The 26,264-nt window shown below is 46.8% G+C and overlaps 1 protein-coding gene, 1 long non-coding RNA gene, 2 other non-coding genes and 1 pseudogene across 6 annotated transcripts in view; 1 reads left to right on the top strand and 4 right to left on the bottom strand.

The window, feature by feature from the left end:
- Tex2 (testis expressed 2) overlaps window positions 1–21,311 on the top strand; it is a 117,273-nt gene extending 95,962 nt beyond the window's left edge. For 2 of the 3 annotated variants that reach the window (XM_036195546.1, XM_036195543.1), the window contains exons 8-12: window positions 6,214–6,346; window positions 12,103–12,228; window positions 13,934–14,143; window positions 17,766–17,886; window positions 20,698–21,311. In XM_036195546.1, the coding sequence (XP_036051439.1) occupies window positions 6,214–6,346; window positions 12,103–12,228; window positions 13,934–14,143; window positions 17,766–17,886; window positions 20,698–20,820 (713 nt within the window). In that variant the 3' untranslated portion in view covers window positions 20,821–21,311. The remainder of the gene's footprint in view (window positions 1–6,213; window positions 6,347–12,102; window positions 12,229–13,933; window positions 14,144–17,765; window positions 17,887–20,697) is intronic. The other variant, XM_036195544.1, reaches the window with a different exon arrangement.
- Window positions 15,836–16,657, bottom strand: LOC118588896 (annotated as a pseudogene).
- A 1,039-nt stretch (window positions 21,312–22,350) lies between the features above and the next one.
- On the bottom strand, window positions 22,351–23,763 carry LOC118588898. The gene is made up of 2 exons (XR_004945623.1): window positions 23,702–23,763; window positions 22,351–23,501 (listed from the first exon to the last, which is right to left on the bottom strand). It is a non-coding gene; the product is annotated as an uncharacterized LOC118588898 (long non-coding RNA).
- On the bottom strand, window positions 23,259–23,390 carry LOC118590539. Its single transcript, XR_004945827.1, has one exon. It is a non-coding gene; the product is annotated as a small nucleolar RNA SNORA76 (small nucleolar RNA).
- LOC118590521 lies at window positions 23,577–23,646 on the bottom strand. The gene has a single exon (XR_004945811.1). It is a non-coding gene; the product is annotated as a small nucleolar RNA SNORD104 (small nucleolar RNA).
- Window positions 23,764–26,264: the final 2,501 nt, after the last annotated feature.

The following is a 26,264-nucleotide window of genomic DNA, read 5'->3' as shown; positions in this document are numbered from 1 at the left end:
TGACAAGACAGGGCATTATGTGTGAATAGTTGTAAGGTAGGAAGAGCTACAGAGATGTTATACAAGGTGCATCCAGGTTCAAGGATTTGCAGTTTCCCTGGGATCTAAGAGCATATGGCACCAGTCTGCTTGCCAGGAACAAAATAGTCACTGGGGTGGTCTGGAGCCGAGTAACCCCAACATCCAACTGTAGGTGAAGTTTTTTGTCAGGACTGTGATCAGCTCTGTTCTTCTGCCAGCCACTTCCCAAATAACCACTCAGAGACTTACTATTAATTATAAATGCTGGGTTGATAGCTCAGGCTCATTACTAACTAACTCTTATAACTTTAACCCATCTCTATTAATTTGTGTGCTGCCCCAAGGCTCCTGCATGTCCTGCTTTCTTTCCATCTCGCTGGCTCCTCTGACTCCACCCTCCTTCTTCCCAGCATTCTCTCTGCACCAAAAATCCTAGCCATCGGCCAGCTTTTTTATTAACAATGAGAGCAATATATATTTATAGTGTGCAAAGATTGTTTCACAGCATTCAACCTTGATAACCCATGATCAAATGCTCCTTTTCAAGTTTTGTTCCCTAGATTCAGGTGTTCACTTTCAGAGGGAGAACCAGCCCACCATGGTTAAAGGACAGGGAACGTCAGACGGGAGCTTGAGGCCAGCTCCACGAGCAAGGGTCTTAGGACCCTGATACCTTGTGGGCTGTTGTAATTATCAACTAGGGAGAGTCTTAATGAGGAATTATCTCTATCAGGTTTGCCTGTGGCACATCTGGGGGGGGGGGGCTCCCTTGATTGTTGATTGAAGTAGGAAAATCCACCCTGAACATGGGAGGCACTGTTTTCCCTTGGACTGTGTAAGAATAGAGAAAGTGGAGCTGGAGAGATGGCTCAGTGATTAAGAGCACTGGCTGCTCTTCCAGAGGTCCTGAGTTTAATTCCCAGCACCCACATGGTGGCTCACAGCCATCTGTAATGGTATCTGTTACCCTCTTCTGATGCCCTCTTCTGTCATGCAAACACACATTGCAAATAGATCACTCATATACATTAGATACACAAATAAATAAATCTTAAAAAAAAATTGAGAAAGCTAGCTCAGTAGTAACTGAGCAAGCAAGGATATGTGCATATACTCTCTCTCTGCCCCTACTGTGGGTGTGGTGCTCTGAGTTCCCACCCTGGCTTCCCTGCAGTGATGAACTGCAGCCTGGAATTACAAGCCAAATAAACCTTCTCTTCCTTGCTTTATGTCAGGGTGTTGTTACAGCAGCAGAAACGAAGCTAGAGCCCTTTCCAAGCAGCAGGTGCCCTGTTCACACAGCCCAGAGTCAAGACTCCAGTCAAGTCAAAAGACAGAGCTGCTGTGTGAGCCCACGTGCTCTCTGTGGCCATGGTGGGGCAGTTACCAGGGCCATGGGGTTTACTAAGGAGAAATGGGTGACAGCAAACAAACCCACAGCCCTCCATTCTGGTTGCTGTCCCCTTGCCTCTGGGGACATATGGTCATGGGTATTGGTTACCACTATACATTGTGGTCTGGGCTGAACTCTACCAACTGATTGAAGCCATCTTTCTCCTCCTCCTCTTCTCCTCCTTTGCCTCCCTCCTCCTCCTCCCTCTTCCTCCTCCCCCCTCTTTCTTCCTCCTCCTCTTCATCCTCCTCCTCCCTCCTCTTCCTCCCTCCTCCTCCTCCTCCCTCCTCCTCTTCATCCTCCTTTTCATCCTCCACCTCCTCTTCCCCTTCTTCTTCTTCTCCTCCTTATCTTCCTCCTCCTCCTTTTTCCTGATTTTTGAGACAGGGTCTCATGTAGCTCAGGCTGCCCTAAACTCACTGTGTAGCCAAGGATGTTTCTCCTGCCTCTGCCTCCCTAGTGCTAGGATTACAGATGTATGTCGCCATACCCGGTGGCCATCTTTATTCTGCACGTGTGTGCATAACATAGATATGGAGTCGGGAGGCTGATGTCTTGTATCTTCCTCGAATACTTCCCCTCCATCTTATTGTTTAAAGACTGGGTCTCGTTGAATCTGGAGCTCACCGATTTGACTAGATGGGCTGGCCAGCAAGCCCAGGGAAGGGTCCACCTCCTGGCACTGCAATTACAGGCCATTATCTGGCTTTTACCTGAGTGTTTGGGAAATAGGTCTTCCCTCATGCTTGTAAGCAAGCGCTTTACTGAGTAAACGGGATCATCTCTCCAGCCCCGTCTTTATTCTCTGAGTTCCTTACAGCGCCTTTCAATTGATACGGTGCTAAGAGCTCAGTGGCACCCCTCTGAGCAATCAATAGTGGTAGTGGTAGATGCCTTCCCCAACAAAGCTGGAGATTAGAAAACCAGCCACCCCGAACGAGCTCCTGGTGGGGCCTGGGACAGAGACCCTCTAAGGTGTGTCGTGGTCATTGTCGTTTTGGGCACTGCCAGGGTAACAGCATGTAGCTGTCTGTGTTCAGATTAGGTGCCACTTGTGGGACAGTGCCTGTCCCCGTCTTGACATTGTCTCCATATCCATACATTCTCCCACGGCTTCCTCCTCGCTGTTCTTCTGTCGGCCCTGCAAGCCAGGGCCTGGTATATGGCAGTGGCTGAGGTCCTGCTCTGAGCTGCTCTGAGCTGCACGCGCTCTCAGCTTTTCCGGTGCTCCTTGCCGAGTCCTTGTCATAGAAGGCTGTTGTTGTTTTTTGTTTCGTTGTTTGTTTTGTTTTGTTTTTATATAACGGTGGATAGTCTCCTTTTCCACATTTGCGAGCATATCATATTCATTTGAAATATTTGATTAGTTCATGTCAGTTTTTAAGTTTTCAGCCCATTCTTGATTCCGTCTCAGGTTGTGGATGGGCTTCATGAAGCACAGTAAGTGATAGAAAACCAGACACTGGACCAGGGCTATAGTTCGGGAGGGAGAATGCTTACCTAGTGTGCCAGAAGCCCTAGATGTCATCTCCAGCACTCCATGAGCTGAGAGTAAAGGTGTATACTTATAATTCCAGCACTTGGGAATGGAGGCAGGGGAATGAGAAGTCAAGTTCATCCTTAACTACGTAACAGGCTTGGGGCCATCTTGTAATACATGACATCCTGCCTCACACAATACTAACAACAACAACACAGAAACAGAACACAACAAAGCCACCAGAAATGTCTGGTCGTAGCTAGGCCTCATCTTGAGATAGGTTTCTGGTATCTGGGCTCCCTTTTCCCTGTAGCAGCTGCAGCCAGAACAAAAGATACCCAGGGTATACTGGCTGCTGGCTGCATACAGTCCTCTCTAAAAAGATAGTATAGTCTCCTTTGTGTAGGTGAGAGTGCTGTAAAAGGTCAAGAAACTTGCAGTGAAACTCAAGCCCTAGTCCATGTGATTGGCCTCTAAGCTTTTCCCTTGTCCTTCCTGGTGGATGAGAGGCAGATCCCAGTGTGGCTGGTGCCTGAACCATCCTGTGCCCACAGTACTTGGGTTTGTTGTTGTTGTTGTTTTGTTCATTTGTTTTGTTTCTTGTTTTTTTAAACAAACAAACAAAAAAGATAGCAAGGGACTAGAGAAATGACTTTTGGTTAAGAGCACTTCAGTTCCCAGTACCCACATTGGATGGCTCACAGATGCCCATCACTGCAGTCCCAGGAAATCTGATACCCTTATATACTGGTCTCTTCCAGAGGACTTGAGTTTGAATTCCATTACCCATGTTGGGTGGCTCACAACCACTTATAACTCAGCTCTAGGGGGATCTAGATGCCCACTCCTACACAACTTCCACCCCCCACAATGAATTTGGGGGGCGGGGGACAACAAAACCTCTCATTTTGGAAGAAGTAAAGTTTTGGTGCCTTTAATATGACAGCCTTCAAAGGCAATGCATGTCATTCATATTATTTGGAAACCTGGTTAGGGTTTCCAAACAAAATTATTGTGTCTTTCTTTTTATATTGAGTCAAAATTCATATGTAGCTCTTTACACTAATCTCTCCTCCTGGAAATGATTAAGGACTGAACGTCTTTACTGAGTAGATATGAACATTTAGTTCCCACAGTTACAGTATTTTTAAGAGTAAGCTAACTGATGAGTTTTTAACTGCTTAATGTAAGCTAGAAAGGAAGCAGTTTCCCCCCCCCCCCCCCCCCCCCGCAAAGAAGATAATCCCACTTGACCTGTGTGCCACTTAATTAAATCAAGTCATCTGAGGAAAACAATCATGTTCAGTAACAGGAAGCATTTGTTGAAAACAAAGTGGGAATTATTCCACCTTTAGTGAAGAATTGCACCATTAGTGCTGTGGAAGATTGGACAATGCTTTCACCTAGGGGCTGGCCTCATGGGACAGGGCTATTACTGCAGTCGACTGACAGTACCACCGTGTATGAAGAATGGCTTGAGATGAATTTCCTGCTTCTGTTTGCATATTGTCACTTGTCTTAGGAGGAACTATAAAAGTTTATTAACATTTAAATAGCCACTTGAAGGATCACATTTTGATTAAAAATCCATGAGGTCTTATGGAGCTCTGAGTGAAAAACATCACGTGTAGCTTCACCTGCCAGGCCATCCCCTCCTGTGGTGACAGAGGGTGGTGACAATGTGTGTATACTGTAGTCACTGGTCCAGTGGCCATCCTGGTGAAATTGAGTAGTAGCTCATTGGCAATAATATCCTTCTGACGATAAGTTCTTTAACTCAAGCCAAGTAGTTCCCCGCACTTACCTAGCTACTCCTGGAAATCCTTTTGTTTCTATTGCTCTGTAATTTCCAGAAACAAAAGGTTACTAAAGATATAAGAATTTGGGGGCTGGAGGCTGACTCGGTGGTCAAGAGCATTTGTTGCTCTTGCAGAGGACCTGGGTTCAGTTTCCAGGACTTACATCGTGGTTCACAACCATCCATAATGCCAGGTCCAGGGGCGCCAGACATACACATGGTACACATACATACATGTATGCAAAACACACTAATAAAATAAATCTTACCAAAAAATACCTAAAATTTTGTTGGGGTGTGTGTGAGAGAGAGACAGAGACAGAGACAGAGACCCAAGTTTATTGTGCTTTTTTTGTTTTACTGTTTTTAAACTAGTTTTTCAGCCATTTATTATTTATTGTTTGCAGGGAGGAGGGTAGGATGGGGTGGGCCGTGTGCATGTGGAGTTTGGAGGACAAATTGTAGAAGTCAGTTCTCTCCCTTTACCATGCCATGTGATCCAACTCAAGTCACATGCTTGGTGGCAGGGGGCCTGTACCTGCTGAGCCATCTCAGCTTATTGGGCACAGGTAAGGGAGCTTACAGGAGTATGAGTGACCCCCAAACAGCTACATGACTGCAAAGCCCCAGCCCCATTGATGACCAAATCATGGAAGCTGCCTTATGGCGTCATTCAGCTCACAGTAAAGCACCCTCACAACACAAACAGCTGCACATTGGCCACCCATCCTGGCAATACTGTGATCAAGCCATTTCCTTCTGGGTGTCTGTTTTCTTCTGTGAGGAGGAGAAGTTGGGGTGGGGGGAGGGGGTCCTTGCAGTGCTACGTGGACACTGAATTCACTGTGACCCCCAGCATGGGCCGCCATGCCTGCCACTGCCCAGCATGCAAACTGTCACAGTCTCTCCTCATATATAGTGAGGGCAGAGCACCCTCACCCTCTTCACACATCTGTGGTCAGCACAAGTCACATGTAGACTCTAGTTTAATGACAACTTATGAGTGTTGAAAGATTTGTGTATGAGTGTTTTGCCTACATGTATGTATATGTACCACATGCATGCCTGGTGTCCTCAGAAGAGGGTGTCAGATCCCCTGAAACTGGAACTGCAATAATGACTGTAAACCGTCATTTGGGTGCTGGGAACTAAACTTGGTTCCTCTGCAAGAGCAGTAAGTGCTCTTCACCATTGAACTGTATGTCATTCTGGTCCTGAAAATGCAAGTTTTTTTTTAAAAAAAAAAAATTTGTTTATGTATCTTGTGTATATGAATGCTCTACCTATATGTGTGCCTGCATGACAGAAGAGGGCACCAGATCTCATTACAGATGGCTGTGAGCCACCATGTGGGTGCTGGGGATTGAACTCAGGTCCTCTGAAAGAGCAGCTAGTGTTCTTAACTGCCAAGCCATCTCTCCAGCACCCCCAATGTAAGTTTTGATACTGTAGTTTAGACTCATATTTGTTGGGAGGCAACCAAACCAAACGACTCCCCCCCTTTTTTTTCTGTTTCTGTAGGACTCTGGATCGATTTGGAAATGTCTTACAATGGGTCCTTTCTGATGACTCTCGAGACCAAAATGAACTTGACCAAACTAGGTAAAGAGCCTCTTGTTGAAGCCCTGAAGGTTGGAGAAATTGGCAAAGAAGGGTAAGGGGCCATATATGAATTTACTAACCAACCTTGGGGGAACTAGCCTCTCCCTGCAGCCAATGAGAAGCAGATGGGGTGTGGGAGCCCAGCATGGACAGCAGGCTCAGGGTCAGCACTTCTGATCAGAGCGAGCTTTAACACCCAGTGCCTGTTGGTGTCAGCATTGGCAGGGGTGACACTGTCTCAATTACCCAGAAAGTATCGCTGATGCAGACAGGCAGGACAGACACCTCTAGGCATAAACTGTTCTGTGAACCGAATCCTTACTCTGAAACCTGCTTCCAGCCAAAGGCAGCACTATGCGGAGTCGATTAAGGCCCCCTGGGGATCTACCACTTTAATCACCAGGTCAGAATTATTTATAACGAGATGGTTGAGTGTTCTGAGAAGCATTTTCCCAAAATAATACAATATTGATTTGCTTAGTAAATTCTTTTCTTTGTAGATAGTACATCTGTTACCCAGAGTTAATCTGATTTAGAAATATTCCAGAATTGTGAGGTAATTAATGGAGCCTGATTTTTGTTCCCCTGTGATGCCAGATTCTCAAACACCTTAAAGGTCATTGTTCTGGCTCCACATCTAAATGATAGTATTAGTTAAAAGAAGTAGCCTCCCATCTGCAGCCCCTAATCCCTCTGCAGGGACTAAACTACAGTGGCCAGGGCTGCCACAGGGAACTACTCTGCAGACTCTATGCAAGGCACTGGCTCTTGGATTTTTTTTTTGCTTAGTTACAGCTGATCAACCCTTTTTAGGTCGGTAGTACTGGTAGACCAAGGAAGTTGAGTTGTGTCTTCAGGAACATCCCTTTGCTTAGATTATCTTGACTTACCCAGGTTTTGTGTTGAAATGTGCCTATTTTAATGATTGGAAAACTGCACCTGCTGTATTGCGATCTAACCTGCTATTTTCCTTTCGTTTTCTGCTATTTGTTAAAATGTATTTGGATTCGGCAATCTGTGGATTTGTATTTTCTGGTGAGTGGTATTCATCAACTCCCCGTGTGGCATTCCATCCCCTGTGAGTGCTGAGCCTCATTTGGTCCCATCTGAAGCCACAAGAAAAAGTCTTTCCATCATGTTCCCAGACACGAAGGCACAGTCCAAGGGCTCGAGAAGGCTGAGAGCAGAGCAGGGCAAGGCTGTCCTGAAGAGTCTCCCTGATCTAGCCTGTAGTCAGACCAGCTTCTTGTCCTGCTGTCCCACCCACTCTGACCCCGAGCACTGCCAGTCTGGCCTGGTGACAGTGGAGTTGTAAAAACACCATGGGCAGAAGCAGTCTGAAAGTGAGGTCGCCCAGGCTAGGAATGTGACTCAATGGGAGCACAGTTGCCTAGCATGTGCCAGGCCCCGGGTTTGATCTCCAGCACTATTTTTATTTTTTAATTGTATCTAATAAGTGGGACTGGGACAGAGCAATCTTTGGCCATAAGCATTTGAGTGAGGAATCTTTCTGGAAACAGCTGTACCCCACATAGGACTTTGGGGCTCTGTTGGGAAGGTGAGTCATATATGTCAGGTGGGCAGCAGATTGCTTTTGGTCAGAGTCTTGCCATTCAGATACTCCACAGTGACTGATATTCATCTGGCTGTCTTGGCACTGGTTTATATGTGCAAACTGACTGACCATAGGATATCATACTGCTTTATATTGACTGAAAAGACTCCCTTGCTTTGGGAATATGGCTTTCATGGTAGAATGTATTTCTAAATCCATCTTTTCATAGAAGAATCCTGTATGAAATGTCTATCTTCTTGTTGTGAAGATGCTAAATTATACATTAATATGTTATTGGCTCTCACTCACTTTTCAATGTAAAAAAAAAATACAATCTAAAAGCCACGCTTTGTGAGGAAAAGGGCCTGAGAAATGGACCTTTGGAGAAGCTGAGGACTCCAGGCCCTTTCTTTATTTCAGAAAATGTTTCCATGGGCATTGTTTAGTTCTAGAGTTTCTAGAAGCATCAAGAGCCCCTGAAAACCCATGCAGGATTCCAGAGCCCAGCTCCAGAAGCAGCGCTCAGATCTGCTTCCTCAGTTCCTCAGCTGTGAACATACACAGCCATGGTGGGGCTGAGGAGAGGAGAGACAGAAGTCAGCCCATGTGGTGGCTGCTGTCAAGCACTAATGTCTTCCTTAATACTGAACACCCTAGGGTGGACTGTTCAGTGGACTGTGCAGCAGCCCACAGCAGCCCCTTCCCCCAGGTCTTCCCTTTAGCTGCCTGCACCTGTCCAGGCCTCATGACATGCACTGGTTCGCTCCACCTGCCCAGCCTTGGCAGGGCCTTGACTGCATCTCCCCGCTTTGTTCAGTCCCCCACTCAAGCTACAGTGATGCTGGTTAGCCTGATGGGAAGTTTGTTATAGTGGTACCCAGAGGGCAAGATGGAAAAGTTGAAATCTAGGTTGCTTTAGTCTGAAGTTGTTTCCCTTTGAAAAGCATGTCCACTGTCCATTTGTGGGCATTTATCTTTTAAGCTTTTACTTCTTCAAGCAGCATGTCTTCTTGTCACAGACTAGAGTTAAGTCACTTTGGAGCAATAAGGCAGTCAAAATGGTCTTCAAGGGCTGGGGGTGTAGCTCAGTGGAAGAGTTCTTGCTTAGCATGTGTGAAATCTTAGGCTCAATCCTCAGCACTGTGGAGGAGGAGGAGGAAGAAGAGGAGGTAGGTACTGAGCAGTCTAAACTGTAGGAAAGAACCTGAAAAGGGCCTTTGAATGAGTCAGAAAAAGATGCATCCTCCATGACAAATGCTTTAACTGAGTAATGGAGTGTTTTTGCAATGCACTTGGTGCAGCTTCGGCTAGTGTATAGCTGCACCTGGCAGCCCCTTCTTGCCCCACACTGTCTCCCAGCCCCTAGGCCCCTGATGTTCCTAGGAACCTAGTATACCATGATTCAGCCTTGTCCTGGATGTGTGTGTCTGCGTGCATGGACTCACACAGATAATGCATGGGACTGGTTTCTTAAGTAAGAGAAAATTAATGCATTCTTCCGAGTGAGGTTCCCTCCCAGAGCTGTTGAATCTGCTGATTTACTCTTCACTGAGCATTTCTTACGGTCACCTTATGGAACTGCCTCTGGAGTTGGGGTCATTCTTTGAACTATTCCAAAATGGCAGCAAGTCAGCCTGCTTTGCAGGCGCTTTCAGAGACTACTGGAACGGGGCTGGAGAGGTGGCTCAGCTGTAAGGGCACTGCTGTTCTTCCAAAGGTCCAGAGTTCAAGTCCCAGCACCCACAGAGAGGCTCACAACCATCTGTAGCTCCAATTCTAAGGCCCTCTTGCCCTCTTCTGGCCTCTGCAGGCACTGCACATGCATGGTCCACAGACATGTTCAGGGGGGTGGAGGGGTGGGGGAGAGGAGAGAAGGGGAAAGACGGGGAGAGGAAATTAAGACTGCTGGAAGTTGCCTGAAGTGATAGTGATTTTAGAACAAGAAATAAAATATTTAAGCCAGCTGTGGGGGTTCATGCTGGCAATCCCAACACTTGAGAGGCTGAGGCAGGAGACTTACCCTGAATTTGAAGTCAAACCTGGGCTACATAGTGAGTTTCACAAAGTGAGATCCTATCTCAAAAGAAGGAAGCAAATTTGGTCCAAGACAGAATCCATGATAAAAATAATTTACTTTCTCTTGTGCCTGACTCCAAGCACGTATCTCAAATGGTTTTTGACATTGTAACCGCAATGAGCTTGTTCGGTGGCTCTCTGACAGGGTAGAACACTCGTCCGCAATTCTGAGGTGTGTTTAAAGCCAGTAGTTTCTCACATCTGACACATCTTTTATGAGGATGTGTAGTGTGTCTTTCTCTAAAATTCTTGATTACATCATAAGGTTGAAAGCATAAAATGCACATTTAGATATAAAAGCTGCATATGAGCCAAACAGTCACAGGCTTAATTGTTCTGGGTTCCACATGATACGGCTCCCATTTTGGATGATAGAGGTGCCACTTGGTCAAAATCAGAATCCACAGCATCTGATACATCACAGCCCATGCCGCATTATCTGAACTACCCACATGAAACCACAGAATGCAGCTTGCTTTCTGTCCTGCAGAGGGTTTGTCCTGGAACCCAAGAGCTCAATGCAGCGCTCACCCCTCGGCATCTTCTACCCAGGGGATGGAGGTGCCTGATGGTACACGTTGGTTGGTGGGGACACGAGGGACCATGGCTCAGCAATCTCACTATGATCCCAGATGATGTAGGTGGCCCTTTGTGCTGTGTGTGGACGAGGACCTGCCCTGTGCTGTTGGGCCAGCTTCCATACCTCACAGGACGAGGCTGAGAGCTGGACAGCTGGAGAGCACAGCTGTTTAACTGACAGAGAAATAGGACAGATGTGGGATTTTGCATTTTGCAAATTTGCATTTCTGACTCTTCTTACCTAAAAACCCGGTTCAGTTTTTTAAGAATTGTATTTGCTATGTCAATTTGAAACCCAAGAGCATGTGCTCTTTGAGGATGGTCCTCCTACAGGACCTCCAAAACAGCTCTGTGAGCAGTGAGAGCATAGACGTACTTCTGGACTAGTCAGACTATAACAGGAAATGGGCAGCAGGTGCTTCAGGGTAATCCCCTTCAATATGGAAGTCCAGCATGTTGGCATAGCTCTGGCTCCATTGCAGAGCCAGGGTGAGCAGGATCCGAGGGCCCTGCCTGGGAGGACACTGGTGGCATCTTCTTACAGTCAGCTCCAGTTTCAGGGTGAGAGGCTCAGCCTGGCCGTCTCATGCATGCAGCTATGTGCTCTGCCCTTGACCCCCATTAATCAGGAGACAATTACCCGGGGGACTTCTAGTGGTGCAAGGAGGTGTTCAAGAGGACAGCAGCTGCTGCGGCAGGGAGACTGATCTCAGCTGCGCGCCTTCCCTGCCAGAGTGGTTTGCCCTGCCCAGCAGACACTAAACACTAAAGGCTTCCTAGTGCTCAGAGACTGTTCTGCCCCTCGTTCATTTCATGCCCAGCTAAGGCCCCAGCTCTAGAGATGGGGCCCAGCTAGAAATGGCATGAGGAAATAGCCACCTTTGGAGGTCAGGAAGTACCTCAGGAGGGCAGCTTGATCCCACAGCTCTGCTGGTGATCCCGCACGCCCCACCCCTCCAGAACCCTAAAGAGTTTAGTGAAAGACAGTGCTCTCTAAGGAGACTGAAAAGCCTGGCCTTGAAATTTGTGTTGGTCTAGAAAATTTCCTGAGTTCTCACATCAGGTGCTTTCTTGAGTCCCCGAGACTTGTGGCTTTGAGCTTTCTCTGTGACCACTCCCCCAGGCTATGGAGCAGGTGTGGGGTAATATATCTAATCTCACTAGGAAGGAGTCCAATCAAAACTAATTGGAGGGGTAATTAAGCCAGAGAAAGGGACTTGCCTGTGCACCTCATCCGTGGTAAGGGACAGTCATGCCATCCCATTAAACTGCCATCGTAACCCCTGCTAACAATCCATTCTTTCCATTCACAAGCCCCTCCCTTGGCTCCTGCATTTTATATCCTCCATCACACTCCACCATCTGTCTTTTTGGTGCATGCTCAAAATCAATTGCAGTGGGCTCAAGTCCTCTGCAGTTCTGTCAGGGGACTTGACACCGGAGTTTCCTGAGTGAGCAGCCAATCCAAGAACTCTTGGATTCTTTCTTAGTGACATTGACAACATGTGACAGAAGTTCCTCCTTGACTCTCTGTTGAGTGTGCATGCGTGTGTGTGCATGTGCATGCATTCACCGGCGACGACTTTCTCCTTGTTCAGTTGTAGGCCCAGGGTATACTGTCTGGCCGACAGCGATGAAGAATCCTCCAGTGCCGGCTCCTCTGAGGAAGATGATGCACCAGAGCCCAGTGCTGGAGACAAACAGCTGCTCCCCGGGGCTGAAGGGTGAGTAGCTGGGGCTTCTGGGGGCTCAGGAAGTTAGGGGAAGCGGCCAGGAGGCATCCAGTCTTTTCTTCCCTCTCCAAGCTTCTTCCTGCACACTGAGTAAAAGGTTTCAGCATCAACATCCTAAGAGGAGAGACTTTGGCTTTGTCTTGCAGTGTGAGTAAATATCAGAGACTTTGAAGGACAGGCTTGTCACTAGAATTGCATCCTGGGTCTTCAGAGGACGCAAACTGCACATCACCTCCCCCTGGTGGCCACAGAGAGAAGGGACCCGTGCTCACCACAGCCAGAGCTTCTTGCTGCAGTTCTGTGGAGCTGAGCTACTTGGGTTATTTCTTTGGTGAAATTTGAGACTGTAGATGTCTTAGCTGCTCTTCTGGGTCGTGAACTTCATCTGGGTGCTCTCTGTGCCTGTCCCTTGGACAGTGTGATGATTGGTGTGTGTCAAGTGCCTTTCTATAAGGACCTTTAAATTATTTAAAAGGAGATGAAGAAACGTTAGAGTGCAGCATCAGGTGATTCAGAAACTTATAAGCAAATGGCAACCTGCTCTCTTTGAAATTGTCCAAAGGTGAGAAGAGAGCACAGATGTTTGCACAGCACAGTTGGTACCTCCTAGAACTGTTGTTTAGGGCTAGAGATGTAACGTGGTTGTAGAGTGCTGATCTAGTATGTGCCAGGTCCTGGACTCATCAGCTCCCACCCCCAAAACACACACGTAGCCCTATACACACACTGTCCACGATGTCTGAAACTGCAGAGGATTGGAAGAAAAAACTCAGGGACCCTAGGCAAGTGCTGCTTTTCTTGGCTTACCTGCCTATCCACTTGATGCAGCTTTTCCCCTTACGTTCTAAACACTTAAAAGGAAGAGGTGAGCCGGGCGGTGGTGGCGAACATCTTTATTCCCACAGCATTTGGGAGGCAGAGGCAGGCAGATCTCTGAGTTCAAGGCCAGCCTGGGCTACCAAGTGAGTTCCAGGAAAGGCGCAAAGCTACACAGAGAAACCCGTCTTGGGGGGGAGGGGAGGAAGAGGTGAAAATTCTAAGCCCTTTGATAAGCTGCCTGGCCCTCAAACTGGGTGTGACACCATCTAAAGATGGTCTGTTAGTTGCTGCTATGTTGTCTGTCCGTGCATGATGGCTTTCTGTCTGCTATCTAGAGACTGGAAGGTTCCCCGTAGGACAAGGACTCATGCTGAGTCTCAGAGTGGTATAAAGGAGCCTCCTTCTCTGAGGGGTGACTGTCCTCTGTGCAGCCAGAACATTCCGTTCCGTCTAACCTTTATACCCTCTCTAAAGTAGTAGTTCTCAACCCAAGGTAATTTAGCCCCCACAGGGGCTGGTGTTTGATTATGTTGATGGAGAGTGTTCTTGCTATCTAGTCCTCAGAGGCCAAAGAGGCTGCTAAACATCCTGTGTACACAGACAGGACAGTCCTCCTCCAACAGAGTGACCTGTCCAAACTGCGCATAATGTTGTAATGGAACAGCTATGGGAGAGTGAGCAGTCACAAGGCTTGTGTTAGTCAAAAGCTCAGCAGATAAAGACGCTTGCCACCAAGGCTGACAGCCTGAATTTGATCCCTCGAAACTCCCCTCCACAGGCTGTTCTCAGCGCACAAGGACGGGGACACACACACACACACACACACACACACACACACACACACACGCTAACACACCTTTGCATTCTTTGTTTGAAGGTATGTTGGAGGTCATCGAACAAGTAAAATTATGAGGTTTGTTGATAAAATTACCAAGTCAAAATATTTCCAAAAAGCAACGGAGACAGAGTTCATCAAAAAGAAGATTGAAGAAGTCTCTAATACACCCCTGCTGCTAACCGTGGAAGTGCAAGAATGTCGAGGGACCTTGGCAGTCAACATTCCACCACCCCCGACCGACCGCATATGGTATGTAGATGCCCTAAGTGATGCCCTCCACCCACGTCACACTGTTTTCATTAGACTCAGGCGTCAGTCATTATCGATGTACTTTCTTCCATGACTGTCTCATGTACGTTTACGGACGGTCTTCATATGTCAGGGAAAGTTAGGGTGAATCCAGGTTCTGTCCTTGGTCCTCCTTTCTCTAAAGCCTGACTCCACTGATAATAATCCCTGCATTTTGTAGCCAGCCCTCATCTCTGCTTAGCCTGGGTTGGACCCACACCACTCTGACAGCCTCTTTCCTGACAGATAGTCCGGGCAGTTAGGAGCCACTCCCTGAGTGAGTGAGGCCTTGGTGTTGGGTGGGGAGGCTGGTGTGTGCACTGGGCATTGGCGGCAGGAGGCTGTCTGAGGAGAGGTTCTGAGTGGTCCTATCACTGGGCAATGTGAAGATAGAGACCAGGATTTCAGCAGTTGGCTTGGGGGTGGGGTTTACAGTGCCTAAGCCACAGTTTAAAATTGATGAATAAATTATTCACAGGCCCAGCATCTCTGAATCTCCATTTAGAATTGGTATTGTGAGTTCTGTAAAATAGTCATAGTGTCCACGGTGAGGGAATAAGAGCTCAGAGCTCTTACCACATTGTAAATGGCACTCATGATGAAAATACAGCTCTGCAATGCATTATAGCATGGACCAGTGTGCTACACAGCCTCTTGGTGTGCAGCAGCTTAGTAGGAAGGTTAGCAATAGCAACGCTAGTGTTTTCCAGCAAAACTCAACAATAACTTTGTAGATGTTTTTTGTTGTTTGGTTGGTTTGGTTTGATTTACTAGACAGGGTTTCTCTGTGTAGCTTTAGTGCCTGTCCTAGAACTCTCTCTGTAGACCAGGCTGGCCTTGAACTCACAGTGATGCATCTGCCTCTGCCTCCTGAGTGCTGGGATTAAAGGTGTGTGCCGCTGCTGCTGCTGCTGCTGCTGCTGCTGCTGCTGCTGCTGCTGCTGCTGCTGCCGCCACCACCACCACCACCCAGCTCACACATAGATTTTTGTCTCCCCAGCATTCCCATGTCTGGCCACCACTGTGACTATGTCTGATCATAACATTCCATTGATAGTTACAACCAAATAAAGAATAGAGTTCCATCCTTGAAAACTGAACAGGAATTTTAGGTAACACATTCTTGGCAAGGGAACCTGGACAGAATTTGTCAAGCACAGTAGGGGAATCTCTTACTTTGCATTATAGAAGGACAGCCAGACATCAACTGCTGCATAAGTGAATAAGGTGGAAGATTTCAAGCTGTTTAAGCCATTCTATTTTTATTTTTCTATTTTTAAATTTTTTTGTTTTTGTTTTTCCAGGCAGGGTTTCACTGTGTAGCCCTGACAGTCCTGGAACTCACTCTATAAACCAGGCTGGTCTCAAACTCATAGAGGTCCACCTGTTTCTGCCTCCTGAGTGCTGGGATTAAAGGCATGGGCCACAACAGCCCAGCTTAAGTCATTTTTAAAAATAATTTATTTGTATTTCATGTGCATTAGTGTTTTGCCTACATACATGTCTGTGTGAAGGTTCCAGGTCCCCTGGAACTAGAGTCATAGACAGTTGTGAGCTGCTTTGTGGGTGCTAAGAATTGAACCTGGGTCCTCTAGAAGAGCAGCCTCTGCCCTTAACGGCTGAGCCATCTCTTCAGCCCCTTAAACCGTTTTCTTAAAGAGACTTTCTCCACTGCCAGGGGTCTCAAGGAGGCTCCTGGTCAGTCATCTGGAAGCCATTCTTCACAGGCTCGGTGAACTTGCCTTCCACTTTGGGGAGAGATCCACCTTTTTCTATACTTACCGCATTTTTGCTTGAATGTCTTCTACAGAACTAGGTCCTTTTGGTGTTTTAGGAATTTTTTCCCTGTTTTTTTGAAGGATTCTTGGCCTCTTGATCTTGGTGGTGATGTTTTAAGTCTTTTTTTCTATTTTGGTTTGATTTTTGTGCTTTTTTTTTGGCTGGAGGATCTCATTCAGATTCTTCCTGGAGCTTTTTCTTCAGTTACCTCCTCTTCCTCCTCCTCCTCTTCCTCCTCCTCCTCTCCATCTCCGTCTCGCCATCTTCGTCAAGTCTCACTTTTTCCTGTGGAACCTTGATCCCACTTCCAGGGGTAGATCCCTTTGTATACATACTTAAGAGTTTGACCTCCTCCTCCTCCTCGTCTTCTGACTCTGTATCTTCCTCTACAGCTACTTGGTGCTGTCCACTGATGTGCACAGGTCCTGAACTGTCACAGTTCAGCCTGAAGACCGCAGCTGGTGTGATTTCAGAGCCCCCAAGGGGGACTTGGTCACACGGACCTTTTCACAGTTGCCTGTGTCACTTTGAGTGGCCTGCCTTCCTCGGTCATTGCCTCTGTGTGCCTCACCCAGCCCTGAATGGGTGGCTGTGATGGTGACTAATGCTCACTATCTTCATTATCTTCCTTAAAGTGAGCGTCTTTGTCAGCCTGAGTTCACAACTGACGAGATAGTTCTGGCTCATGTCTATGTCCATCGAACTTCCTGTAGTGGAGGCAGAGGCACCTACTCTGGTGTGAGGGAAGCTGGACAGAGATAACTGCCATTTTCCCTCAGGACAGACGCACAAAATAGAATCGCATCAGAGAGTAGACTTCTGTCCCCTGTTTTTAGTCAGGGTCTTTGATCTTCAAACGGGGATCTTCCTGCCTCAGCCTCCTAAGTGCTGGGATTACAAGTGGGTGCCACCACACTCCGTTTGTCTGGACGCTTTGCCAATATATCTAAGTGCCAGTCTGCTCTGGTGGGAAGGCATAAAAAGCACGGCACGACAGCTTGAGGTTGCACATGCCTGTAACTGTAGCATTCAGGAGACAAAGGAGGATTCTGAGAGTTCTGAGCCAGCCTGGCCTTCATAACAAGACTCTCTGAGATAAAGCAGTCTGTCCAACATTCTGCTGCATATACTTAGGAGAGTGCCATCTCACAGGGATGGCATTCAGGATACTGTATTTGTCAAAAGTTTTGAAAAAAAAATATATTTATGTATATATACATACACACACACATATGTTGGTTTTTGTAATAAGCATATCTTTCTTCTATTAAAAATACAAAGAAAGAGCTGGGCAGTGGTGGTGCCTGCCTTTAATCCCAGCACTTGGGAAGGCAGAAGCAGACAGATCTCTGTGAGTTAAAAGCCAGCCTGGTCTACAAAGTGAGTTCCAGGACAGGTAGGACTATTAAACAGAGAAACTCTGTCTTGAAAAAAAGAAAAAAGTTATTACCATTTAGGGTAATCAAAACCCAAAAGGCAATGCCCAGTTCCTGGCCTTCTGCAATCTCTCTAGGCTCTCCTCCATTGTCAGCACTGGTCAGAATCCATCAGAGCCCCAAAATGGTCCCACAAACAGAGGCGTTCAGAGCTCACACTTGCAGTGATGAGTAGGTATGGGGCGGTTCAGAACTGGAGAGCATTTTGAGTGATGAACCCTGTGCCAGTGAGGGGTCGGTCAGTGGTGCCAGTGAGCAGTCTGTGGTGCCAGTGAGAGGTCTGTGGTGCCAGTGAGAGGTCTGTGGTGCCAGTGCTTGCCACTTCCTATCTCTGCTTCTCAAATGTGGTTGCTGTCTTCTTCAAAAAGGTATGGTTTCCGGAAGCCACCATATGTGGAGCTGAAAGCTCGGCCAAAACTTGGAGAGCGAGAAGTGACTTTGGTTCATGTGACGGAGTGGATAGAGAAGAAGCTGGAGCAAGAGTTTCAGGTAGCGCTGCCCTTATCTCGTGTTTCCCACAGAGTATAAGAACACTGGGTGGAGTGGAGGATCTGGATTTCAACTGGGTCCAGATCCTCTTTGAGAATTGGATGGAAGCCATGACCATCATCCTTATGTTGAAAACACCTGGGCATTGGTGGCACACACCTTTAACCCCAGTACTCAGGAGGCAGAGGCAGGAGGATCTCTGTGAGTTTGAGGCCAGCCTGGGCTACCAAGTGAGTTCCAGGAAAGGCACAAAGCTACACAGAGAGACCCTGTCTCCAAAAAAAAAAAAAAGAAAGAAAGAAATAAAGAAAAGAAAAAGAAAACACCTGTGTTCAGACTTGGGCTTGTAGTTTTAATTATGGTTTCAAAGGCCCTGAAGCTTTCCCACGAACTAGACTCAGAAGAAACAGCAGATGTGGTCAGAGGCAAGATGATGGTGTCCTATACCAGTGAGCCTGCAGAGACTCTCCAGGATTTGGCTTTGCCCCATGTGAAGTCAGGAGCAGGCTGGCCAGCTGGGGGTCAGGAAAGATGTTCCCTGCCTCTCTGTTGTATTTGCCTTACTTTGTTCAGTTAACTTTCAAGGAAACTTGTGTGCCAGAGACAACTGTCTTGGGCATCCAGAATCAATCAGGCCTCCCCTAAGTAACTCCAAAGCAAGAGCTCACCCTCCAAATCTGCCTCCTGCATTCTGCCCCCAAGGTAGTAGTAGCAGCATAGGCGAGGCCCTGGGAATGAACTATTTCTATCAAATTTTGATTAGATTTTTGCTTTGTTTTACTTGGTTGTGTACTGGGGTTCAAATCTAGGGCCATTCATATGCTAAGCAAGCATTCAACCACTGATCCACCCTACCCTACCCTACCCAGCCACTTGATCAAATATTTGAAGCATGACTTCCTAAAGTTTTATAGAAACCAGGCATGGTGGTGCATGCCTTAATCCCAGCACTGGTGGATGTCTGTGAGTTCAAGGCTAGAGTAAGTTCCAGGACAGCCTCAAGAGACCATCTCAAATATTTAAAAAAAAAAAAAAAAAAAAAAAAAAAAGTTTATGGGTTAGCAAATAGTTTATTTACTTAGTCATGATTTCTCCCTTGAAGAATACTTCATTATTTTTCATTGGTATATTTTAAGGTGTGTGTGTGTGTGTGTGTGTGTGTGTGTGTGTGTGTGTGTGTGTGTGTGTGTCGCGCGCAGGTGGATGTTTGTGCCTTTGGAGGCCAGAGGTCAACCTTAGCTGTTATTCCTCAGGTTTCTCACTGGCCTGGAACTGGACAGGTAGTCTAGACCGGCTGGCCAAGGAGCCCCAGGGATCTGTCTGTTTCCCCAGTGCTGGGTTGCCCAACTTCTGCTTGGGTTCTGGTGACCAGACTCGGCTCCTCATGCTTGCAGGGAAAGACCTTCACTGAATGAGGTGTCTCCCCAAATGCCACCCTGCAGTCAGGTTCGCTTTCCACCATGTGAGTGTCAGTGGTTAAACTCAGGTCACCAGACTGGGCAGCAAGCCCCTGCACCTACCGGTCCTTTTGTCTTTTTAAAAACTATTACTGTTCTTGCCGGGCGGTGGTGGCACAGGCCTTTGATCCCAGCACTGGGGAGGGAGAGGCAGGTGGATCTCTGAGTTCAAGGCCAACCTGGGCTACAGAGTGAGTTCTAGGACAGCCAGAGCTATTACACAGAGAAACCCTGTCTCAACAAACAAGCAAACAAACAAAACAAAACAACTATTACTGTTTAAAAGCTATTAATAACTAGTTTCTGATAAAAGCCTACTATTTTCACCAGATGGAAAAATGCTTTAAAACTTAGTTAGGGGGAAAACCTCATGCCTTCAGGTTTTCCATTTTTCTTACATCCCTAGGTCTTACTATCATTGGAGTGGATCACCCTTTTTTGGGGGGTCTTGGGTACACAGACCAAAGGAAGGAGAGGGAGGACAGAGATTGGTACTGGAGACAAGTTGGGAAACTGAAGGCTGCCCACTGCCCATGCTGTGGTGCCCTGTGTGCTTTCTCGTTTCTCTAAGGGTATTGCTGACGATCAAGTGCATTATCAGAATCCACACAGTTATAAACAGTGTACAGAGAGCAATCACTGTGTACCACTGATCATCCTTGGGGCAGTCACCATATTAGGATTTTTTTTTCATACGTAGCTCTACATGGTTTCGATGTGGAAAACCCTGCCTACATTTGTGCTAGAATTTATTTTGTCTTTTTTTTTCCCCCCAGAGCTAAGGACCGAACCCAGGGCCTTACGCTTGCTAGGCAAGCGCTCTACCACTGAGCTAAATCCCCAACCCCTGTGCTAGAATTTAAAAAGATGAATTCACTTGGAATATGTCCTGGACATAATGATTTTGAAATACTGCATTAACATTGTTAAATATTTGTTACGTAGTTAATGTATGCACTTGAAACTGAAGGCCCTTGCCTCAAAGCGGACACAGTAGGTTCTTCCTGTGTTCGTGCTCTATAGAGTGTGGCTCTTGGCTTTTTCTGAGTTCAGGTGTGGAGGAGCTGACCATTTAGTAAAGTTGTTGCTGCACCAGCCTGAGGGTCTGAATTAAAAACTCCAGCATCCACATAAAATCCCAGTGCTGGGACTTGCCAGCCAGCTGGTCTTGCCACATTGATGAGCTCTGAGTTCAGTGAAAGACTTTTGTCTCAGAAAATAAGGTGGGATGAAATTGAAGACCTACATATACGCTGACAGCATGGTGGAACTTGTTTGGATGTATAGGAAAATGTCATATATGAAAGGAGAGCAGTTGTCTGACATGTGGCTGTTCTTTAATATCTCCCTACAGAAAGTTTTTGTCATGCCAAACATGGATGATGTTTATATCCCTATAATGCACTCGGCCATGGACCCTCGCTCCACTTCCTGCCTCCTGAAAGACCCCCCTGTGGAGGCCTCTGACCAGCTGTGATGGGTGAAAATGGGACATTTCCAGTATGAGACCTAGCTTGAGGTGTGGGATTTGTGGCTGCCATCTGTGCTGTGGGGCTGGCCTTTACTGGTCCACAGCCAATGTCTCTTAAAGGACTGCTTCTGCCCTCTGCCTGCGGTGCCCATTCCACTGTGAGGTGGCATTCCCTGCATCCAGTGACTAGTGTCTGGTTTGTCTGTTGCAAAGCTTTGACTGGCAAAGGAGACTGGAAGAACCATCGTGGTGGAGCCAGAAGTTACAGTTGACTAACACCGTGGCTTGCTTTTTTTTTTTTTTTTTTTTAAGTCTACAGGTTTTGTGGCAGCAAGAGTACATTTGGATCGAGCTGTACAACTGGCAGGCTTCCCCTTGCCTCTTGAATCCTCCAAAGCTTTTCCTCAGGCAGCTGGTGCACAATGGAACATTTTTCCACTCTACACTTTGTACACATGATTGCAGCCCTCCACACTTGAAGAATGTCACTGTGGTAACCTGTGTGGAGTGTGGTTTTGTGAGCCATTTCATTGGTGGTAAAGATAGGCATAGCAACTTTTTTTCATATTAAATTGTGCATTTTGGAAGCAAGTAGCCATAGGACACACACCCACAAACACACTTTCAGCTGGGGCAGGGACAGTGGGTTTCATGTGAACATCAGGCAAAGCCATGGGATCAAACTATCCCAAATGAGGTACAATTGCCTTGCTTCTAACCAGTCCTGATAATTTCCTGGAGACGTGAGCATATGTGACAATATCACACACTGCACACATGACTGGTTGTTCCTCCCTGGTACTGATGGAATGGGGCCAGGAAGCCGGAGCCACGCTGTCCTTGTCTGGTCTTCTGTGTGCTCCAGGAAGCCTCATGGGGGATGAGAGGGCCTTATTCATCTAACTGGTTTGGGAGGTTTGTGGGCAGTCCCCTTCTCCGATGGCCAAAGGAGGACTGTTTACTTCCTAGTCAGCTCAAGCACTACATCTCCACGTGCACTTGTTACCTTTCTTTAATGTTGCCAACTTAAGTCTGTGCATTGTGTCAGAATGTTTAAGTTTACAAATTGGGGCTCTAATTGTATAATTTGCTTTGAGAAGACCTAATACAATTTTGTTCAAAGCTGCATCCAATATCAAAATTACCTTGGGTAACTTTTGATAATTTCATGTCTGTGGACAGAGCTAATAGTGTTTTTTTTTTTAAACAGCACCTTGCCTGAAGATGACTTTAAAGAAATTAATATATTAAAAAATTATATTTGAACCTTTGATTATTTTAATCATCCCATCAAAACATGACAAATTATTTTATCATTCCAGTCAGTGTACTGCCCTAATTACTCATTGTATAGGCCAGTTCGCCTATCAGAGTCACATGTCTTGCTCACTGTTCCTTTTCTGTGCAGTAGCAACTGAAGGCAAAGACTAGATAGAAGCACTACAGTTAAAGAGATACACGACTGTACCCTGTAGCACTTAAAATAGTTATGTGGGGACTTACAATCGCATTGTTTCACAAAATAAACATCTCATGTCAAACACCAGATAAGCATCTTTATTTACAAAAAAGCCCATAAAAGTGGAATACTTGGACTCTCAGGCTGGTTTTATCCACCCTTGCTGTATGTTGAGGTGGGAATGCAATTGAGTTATCAGCTTACCCTTATGGGAAGAGTAGGGATAAAATGAGGAATTATTGTTTTCTAGGCAAACAAGCCTTGGGACTGGTTTCAGCATCTGAAATGAGGTTCAGCTGCCTCATTAAGATGCAATGCAGACCTTACTGTTCCTATTCGAACCATGCTGACCTTGGAGTCACGGGCTGTGGCAGTCCCTAACTGGGGCTCACAATTATTCAGTTAATTCTCTGTGCACACTTTCCAAGTGTAAGGGTTCCTCGGCTGACAAACGCCCCACCCTGTATTCGTCATCGGCATTGTCCAAATCATCTCCCTAATTCTAATTGTTTACTATTAAACTAACCCGACGATCTAGCTTGCCTAAAAATTCAGAGCGGTGGTGACGAAGGCAGGCGAGGACAGCCAAGGCTGTTAATATACAGTAAGACCCTGGCTTAGAAATTCAATGTAGCTTCACTGGGTGTTCTCCGTTATTCAAACGCCAGTTTTCTTGATGTGCTTTACCAGCCCCTGTCGTATTCGCTAGTCAAACGCTGACCCCCTACTGACCTTGACTCCCCAAGAGGCCTGCCTAACTACTACTTTGCCTCCTCCCGCGCCAGATTTCAGCCGCCTCAACACCCAAGTACCACAGATAACGACTATACACCTCAGGTCCGATCCTGACAGCCAGACATGTCTCAGCTATCACCCAACAGGTCCGCCCTTGGGCCACGGTTACCCTAAAGCCACGTTAGGTCTGCATATGCCGCCTGCAAACTGCCTTCCCTCGACCCGAGAGCCTTGTGGCAGGCTGGTTTCGGCCTGTATCTAGCAGTTAAAAGGGCCGCCCGCGATGGGCAGGCGGCCCCAGTTATGCGCTAGCGATTGCTATGGCGCCGCAGCTTAACCCCCGGCGCCACGAGGAAGGCCGCCGGGGGCTCAAAGGCAGCGCGTCGGCGACAGTGACACACGGACGCCAGCCGTAGAGTCAAAGCACTTTATTCGGGGGCTTGGGGAAAGGGTGGAGAGGTGCACGCTGTCTGCGGTCCTCCACTGGGCAGATCTGAAAGAGAAGCGGAAGAGTGAGGAGGGGATGGAAGTCGGCGGGGCCCGCCATTCCCCGCTGCCGCGGCAGTCGGCTCAGATTCGGATTCGCATCACCCGGATCAGCAGTCTAACGCGTGCTTTGTATGGAGTGTCCTCACTGCCGGCCGCCCACCCACTAACGGTGCAGCCCCTCGGCCCACGGAAGGAACACACTACCTTCGCCGTCGGCCCGTCGCTGAGAGGCAGAAATGGTCGCGAGACCTTAACTTAAAGGAGACTTCCGGAAGTTGTTGGGCGGGCTTTTGAGATACTCACCAATAGGAACCCAGTTTTATTGTCATGCGCACAGGAGCGAGCGGCTCATTGGTCTTGTTTTCTGAGTCCTCCAGAGAGTAGAAAGGTCACACTCCAACCTTGGAGCTGGGAAGAAACTGGCAGTTTCCAAGCTGCCGGCTCGCGGCTTCCGGGTTTTGATTTGTTTTGTTTCTTTTCCTACCACTCAGTTCGAGGGTCTGTAATTAGCGCATCCGTTAGCAGTAAGTCAACGCACTTACTGCTAAAAACGTGATGTGTTTGAGGTATTCTGTCCCGGGCGGTAGAAGGAGCTTAGGCGGTATCTGTGAACGAATCCTGATTTTGTGATGAATTGGGTCATTTAACCTTTCCTGGTCCTCAGTTCCTGACTATCCTCCCACAGCCCTGCGTGATGACTCATCCATAATCCCAGCACTTGAGGTTTAAACGCCCAGTTTAAAATCTTTATTTCGTATATTGTGTGTGTGATCGAAAGCGTGTGTATCGTTATTGATACCAAAGCTGGTGAGGATGCACAGCGACAGAGCTTTGCTACCGTTACATAGGTTTGGGAGTACAGACTGGAATAGCCATTTTGGAAAAGAAGTTGAACAATTATATATAAACATCCACTTGCCATGTGATCCATTAATCCCTGGAAATTGACTCAAGACAAATTAAGATTTGTACGCACATAAGAGCTCATAGGTAATTGTAAATAGCAATATTATTCAAAAGCCCTACCCCAACTGTGAACACGCCAAGGCTCTTTAATGGGTAAATCTAACCAATTATGTGGTCTGTACAATCAAAAGCCACTTGACAAAACACAATAGTCATTTGATAGATGTGGAAGTTTCTAGTCTTTGCCGGCTGAGTCATCTCACCTGAACCTTTTTTTCTTCAGAAAAGATCTTGCTTGGACAACCCAAACTGGTCTTGAATTCATGATCTTGCCTCAGCCTCCTGAGTGCTGGGAATCAGGAGTGTGCTCCACTCATCCAAGGAGATTTATCATTTTTGCTTTATTGATATTCTCAGCTTTTTATTATCTTTGTTTTTTGGACTTCTTTTCTCAAGAGTTACAGGTATATTCCAACCTCCTGACTCTTCTAGTTTCTTTCTTTCTTTCTTTCTTTTTTTAATTTTTATTTTTGTTTCTCAAGATAGGCTTTCTCTGTGTAGTCCTGACTGTCCTGGAACTCTCTCTCTGTAGACCAGGCTGGTCTCGAACTCCAAAGATCCACCTGCCTCTGCATCCCAAGTGCTGGCATTAAATGTGTGGGCGCTAGATCCCATTACAGATGGTTGTGAACCAACATGGGGTTGCAGAAAATGGAACTTGGGACCTCTGGAAGGGCAGCCAGTGCTCTTAACCCCTGAGCCATCTCTCCAGCCCAGCCTGCCTAGTTTCTTAAAATAGATTCTTAGAGCTTTCTTCTTTTCTAACGACCCATTAAAAATATACTTTTCACACCAAGGATTGCTTTAGAGGCATCCCACAGATTATATTTTGTTTTCATTAATATTTTGGCTCAAAATGATTTCCAGTTTTCCTTGCGATTTTTCTCTTTTACTCATGGGCTATTTACAAGAGTGTTATTAGCTGGGTAAAGTGGTACACATCCACAAAACCAACACTTGGATGATGGAGGTGGGAGGATCAGAAAGTCAAGATCAGGCTGAGTTACTTATGGAGTTCAAGGCCAGGCTGGGCTACCTGAGAACCTGCCTCATAAAAAGTTAGGGGCTGGAGAGATACCCAGTGGTTACACTTGAGTTCCCAGCACCCACGTCAACAGCTGGCAACTGCCTGTAACTCCACTTCCACAGGATCTGATACTCTCTTCTAACCTTCCCAGTGGTGTGGGTGGGCACATCAGTGATTTACAGCAGACACTTGGGTATTACACAAATTTGCATCTACAGATAAGAAACCTGGAGGGCCTTGGTTAGGTAGTCTGGTTCTGGATCCTGTGTGAAGTTTCCATCCGATGGCCACCTTCCTCTGAAGGCTTGTTAGGATCGGGTTATCTACTCCAGCCTTACTCTGCTATGGGCAGTCAGCTTCAGTTCCTTACTGCATAGGTCTCTCTAGCACTGCTTATAGCATGAAGCTGGCCTGCTGCTTCCCTTGGAGTAAGATGGCTGAGAGATGGACAGGGAAGGAAGAATAAGAGCTGCAAAATGTCCAGCCTTGGAAGGGACATGCCATCACTCTCCACAATTTTCTGATCACTTGGACCAACCCTGGTGCAATGTGGAAGGGGCCCACACAAGGAGGTGAATACTAGGACACGGGTTTGGAACTACCCTCTTAGAGGTCAGCTGTCATTTTCCAGACTTATTTAAGTGTCCAGCACGTTTTGTGTATTTGTTGCTGTTGAGGGTAATGTTCCACAAGTAGCTTGTAGACGAAGGCATTGCTGGTGTTATTCACATCTCCAGCAGGAGTGAATCTCCAGCAGTGGGGCAATGTTGCCAC

Source organism: Onychomys torridus, chromosome 8 (genome assembly GCF_903995425.1).
Source record: "Onychomys torridus chromosome 8, mOncTor1.1, whole genome shotgun sequence".
NCBI classification, from domain to species: Eukaryota; Metazoa; Chordata; class Mammalia; order Rodentia; family Cricetidae; genus Onychomys; species Onychomys torridus.
Note: the sequence above shows the minus strand (reverse complement) of the source record. Positions and strands in the feature narration are given on the sequence as shown.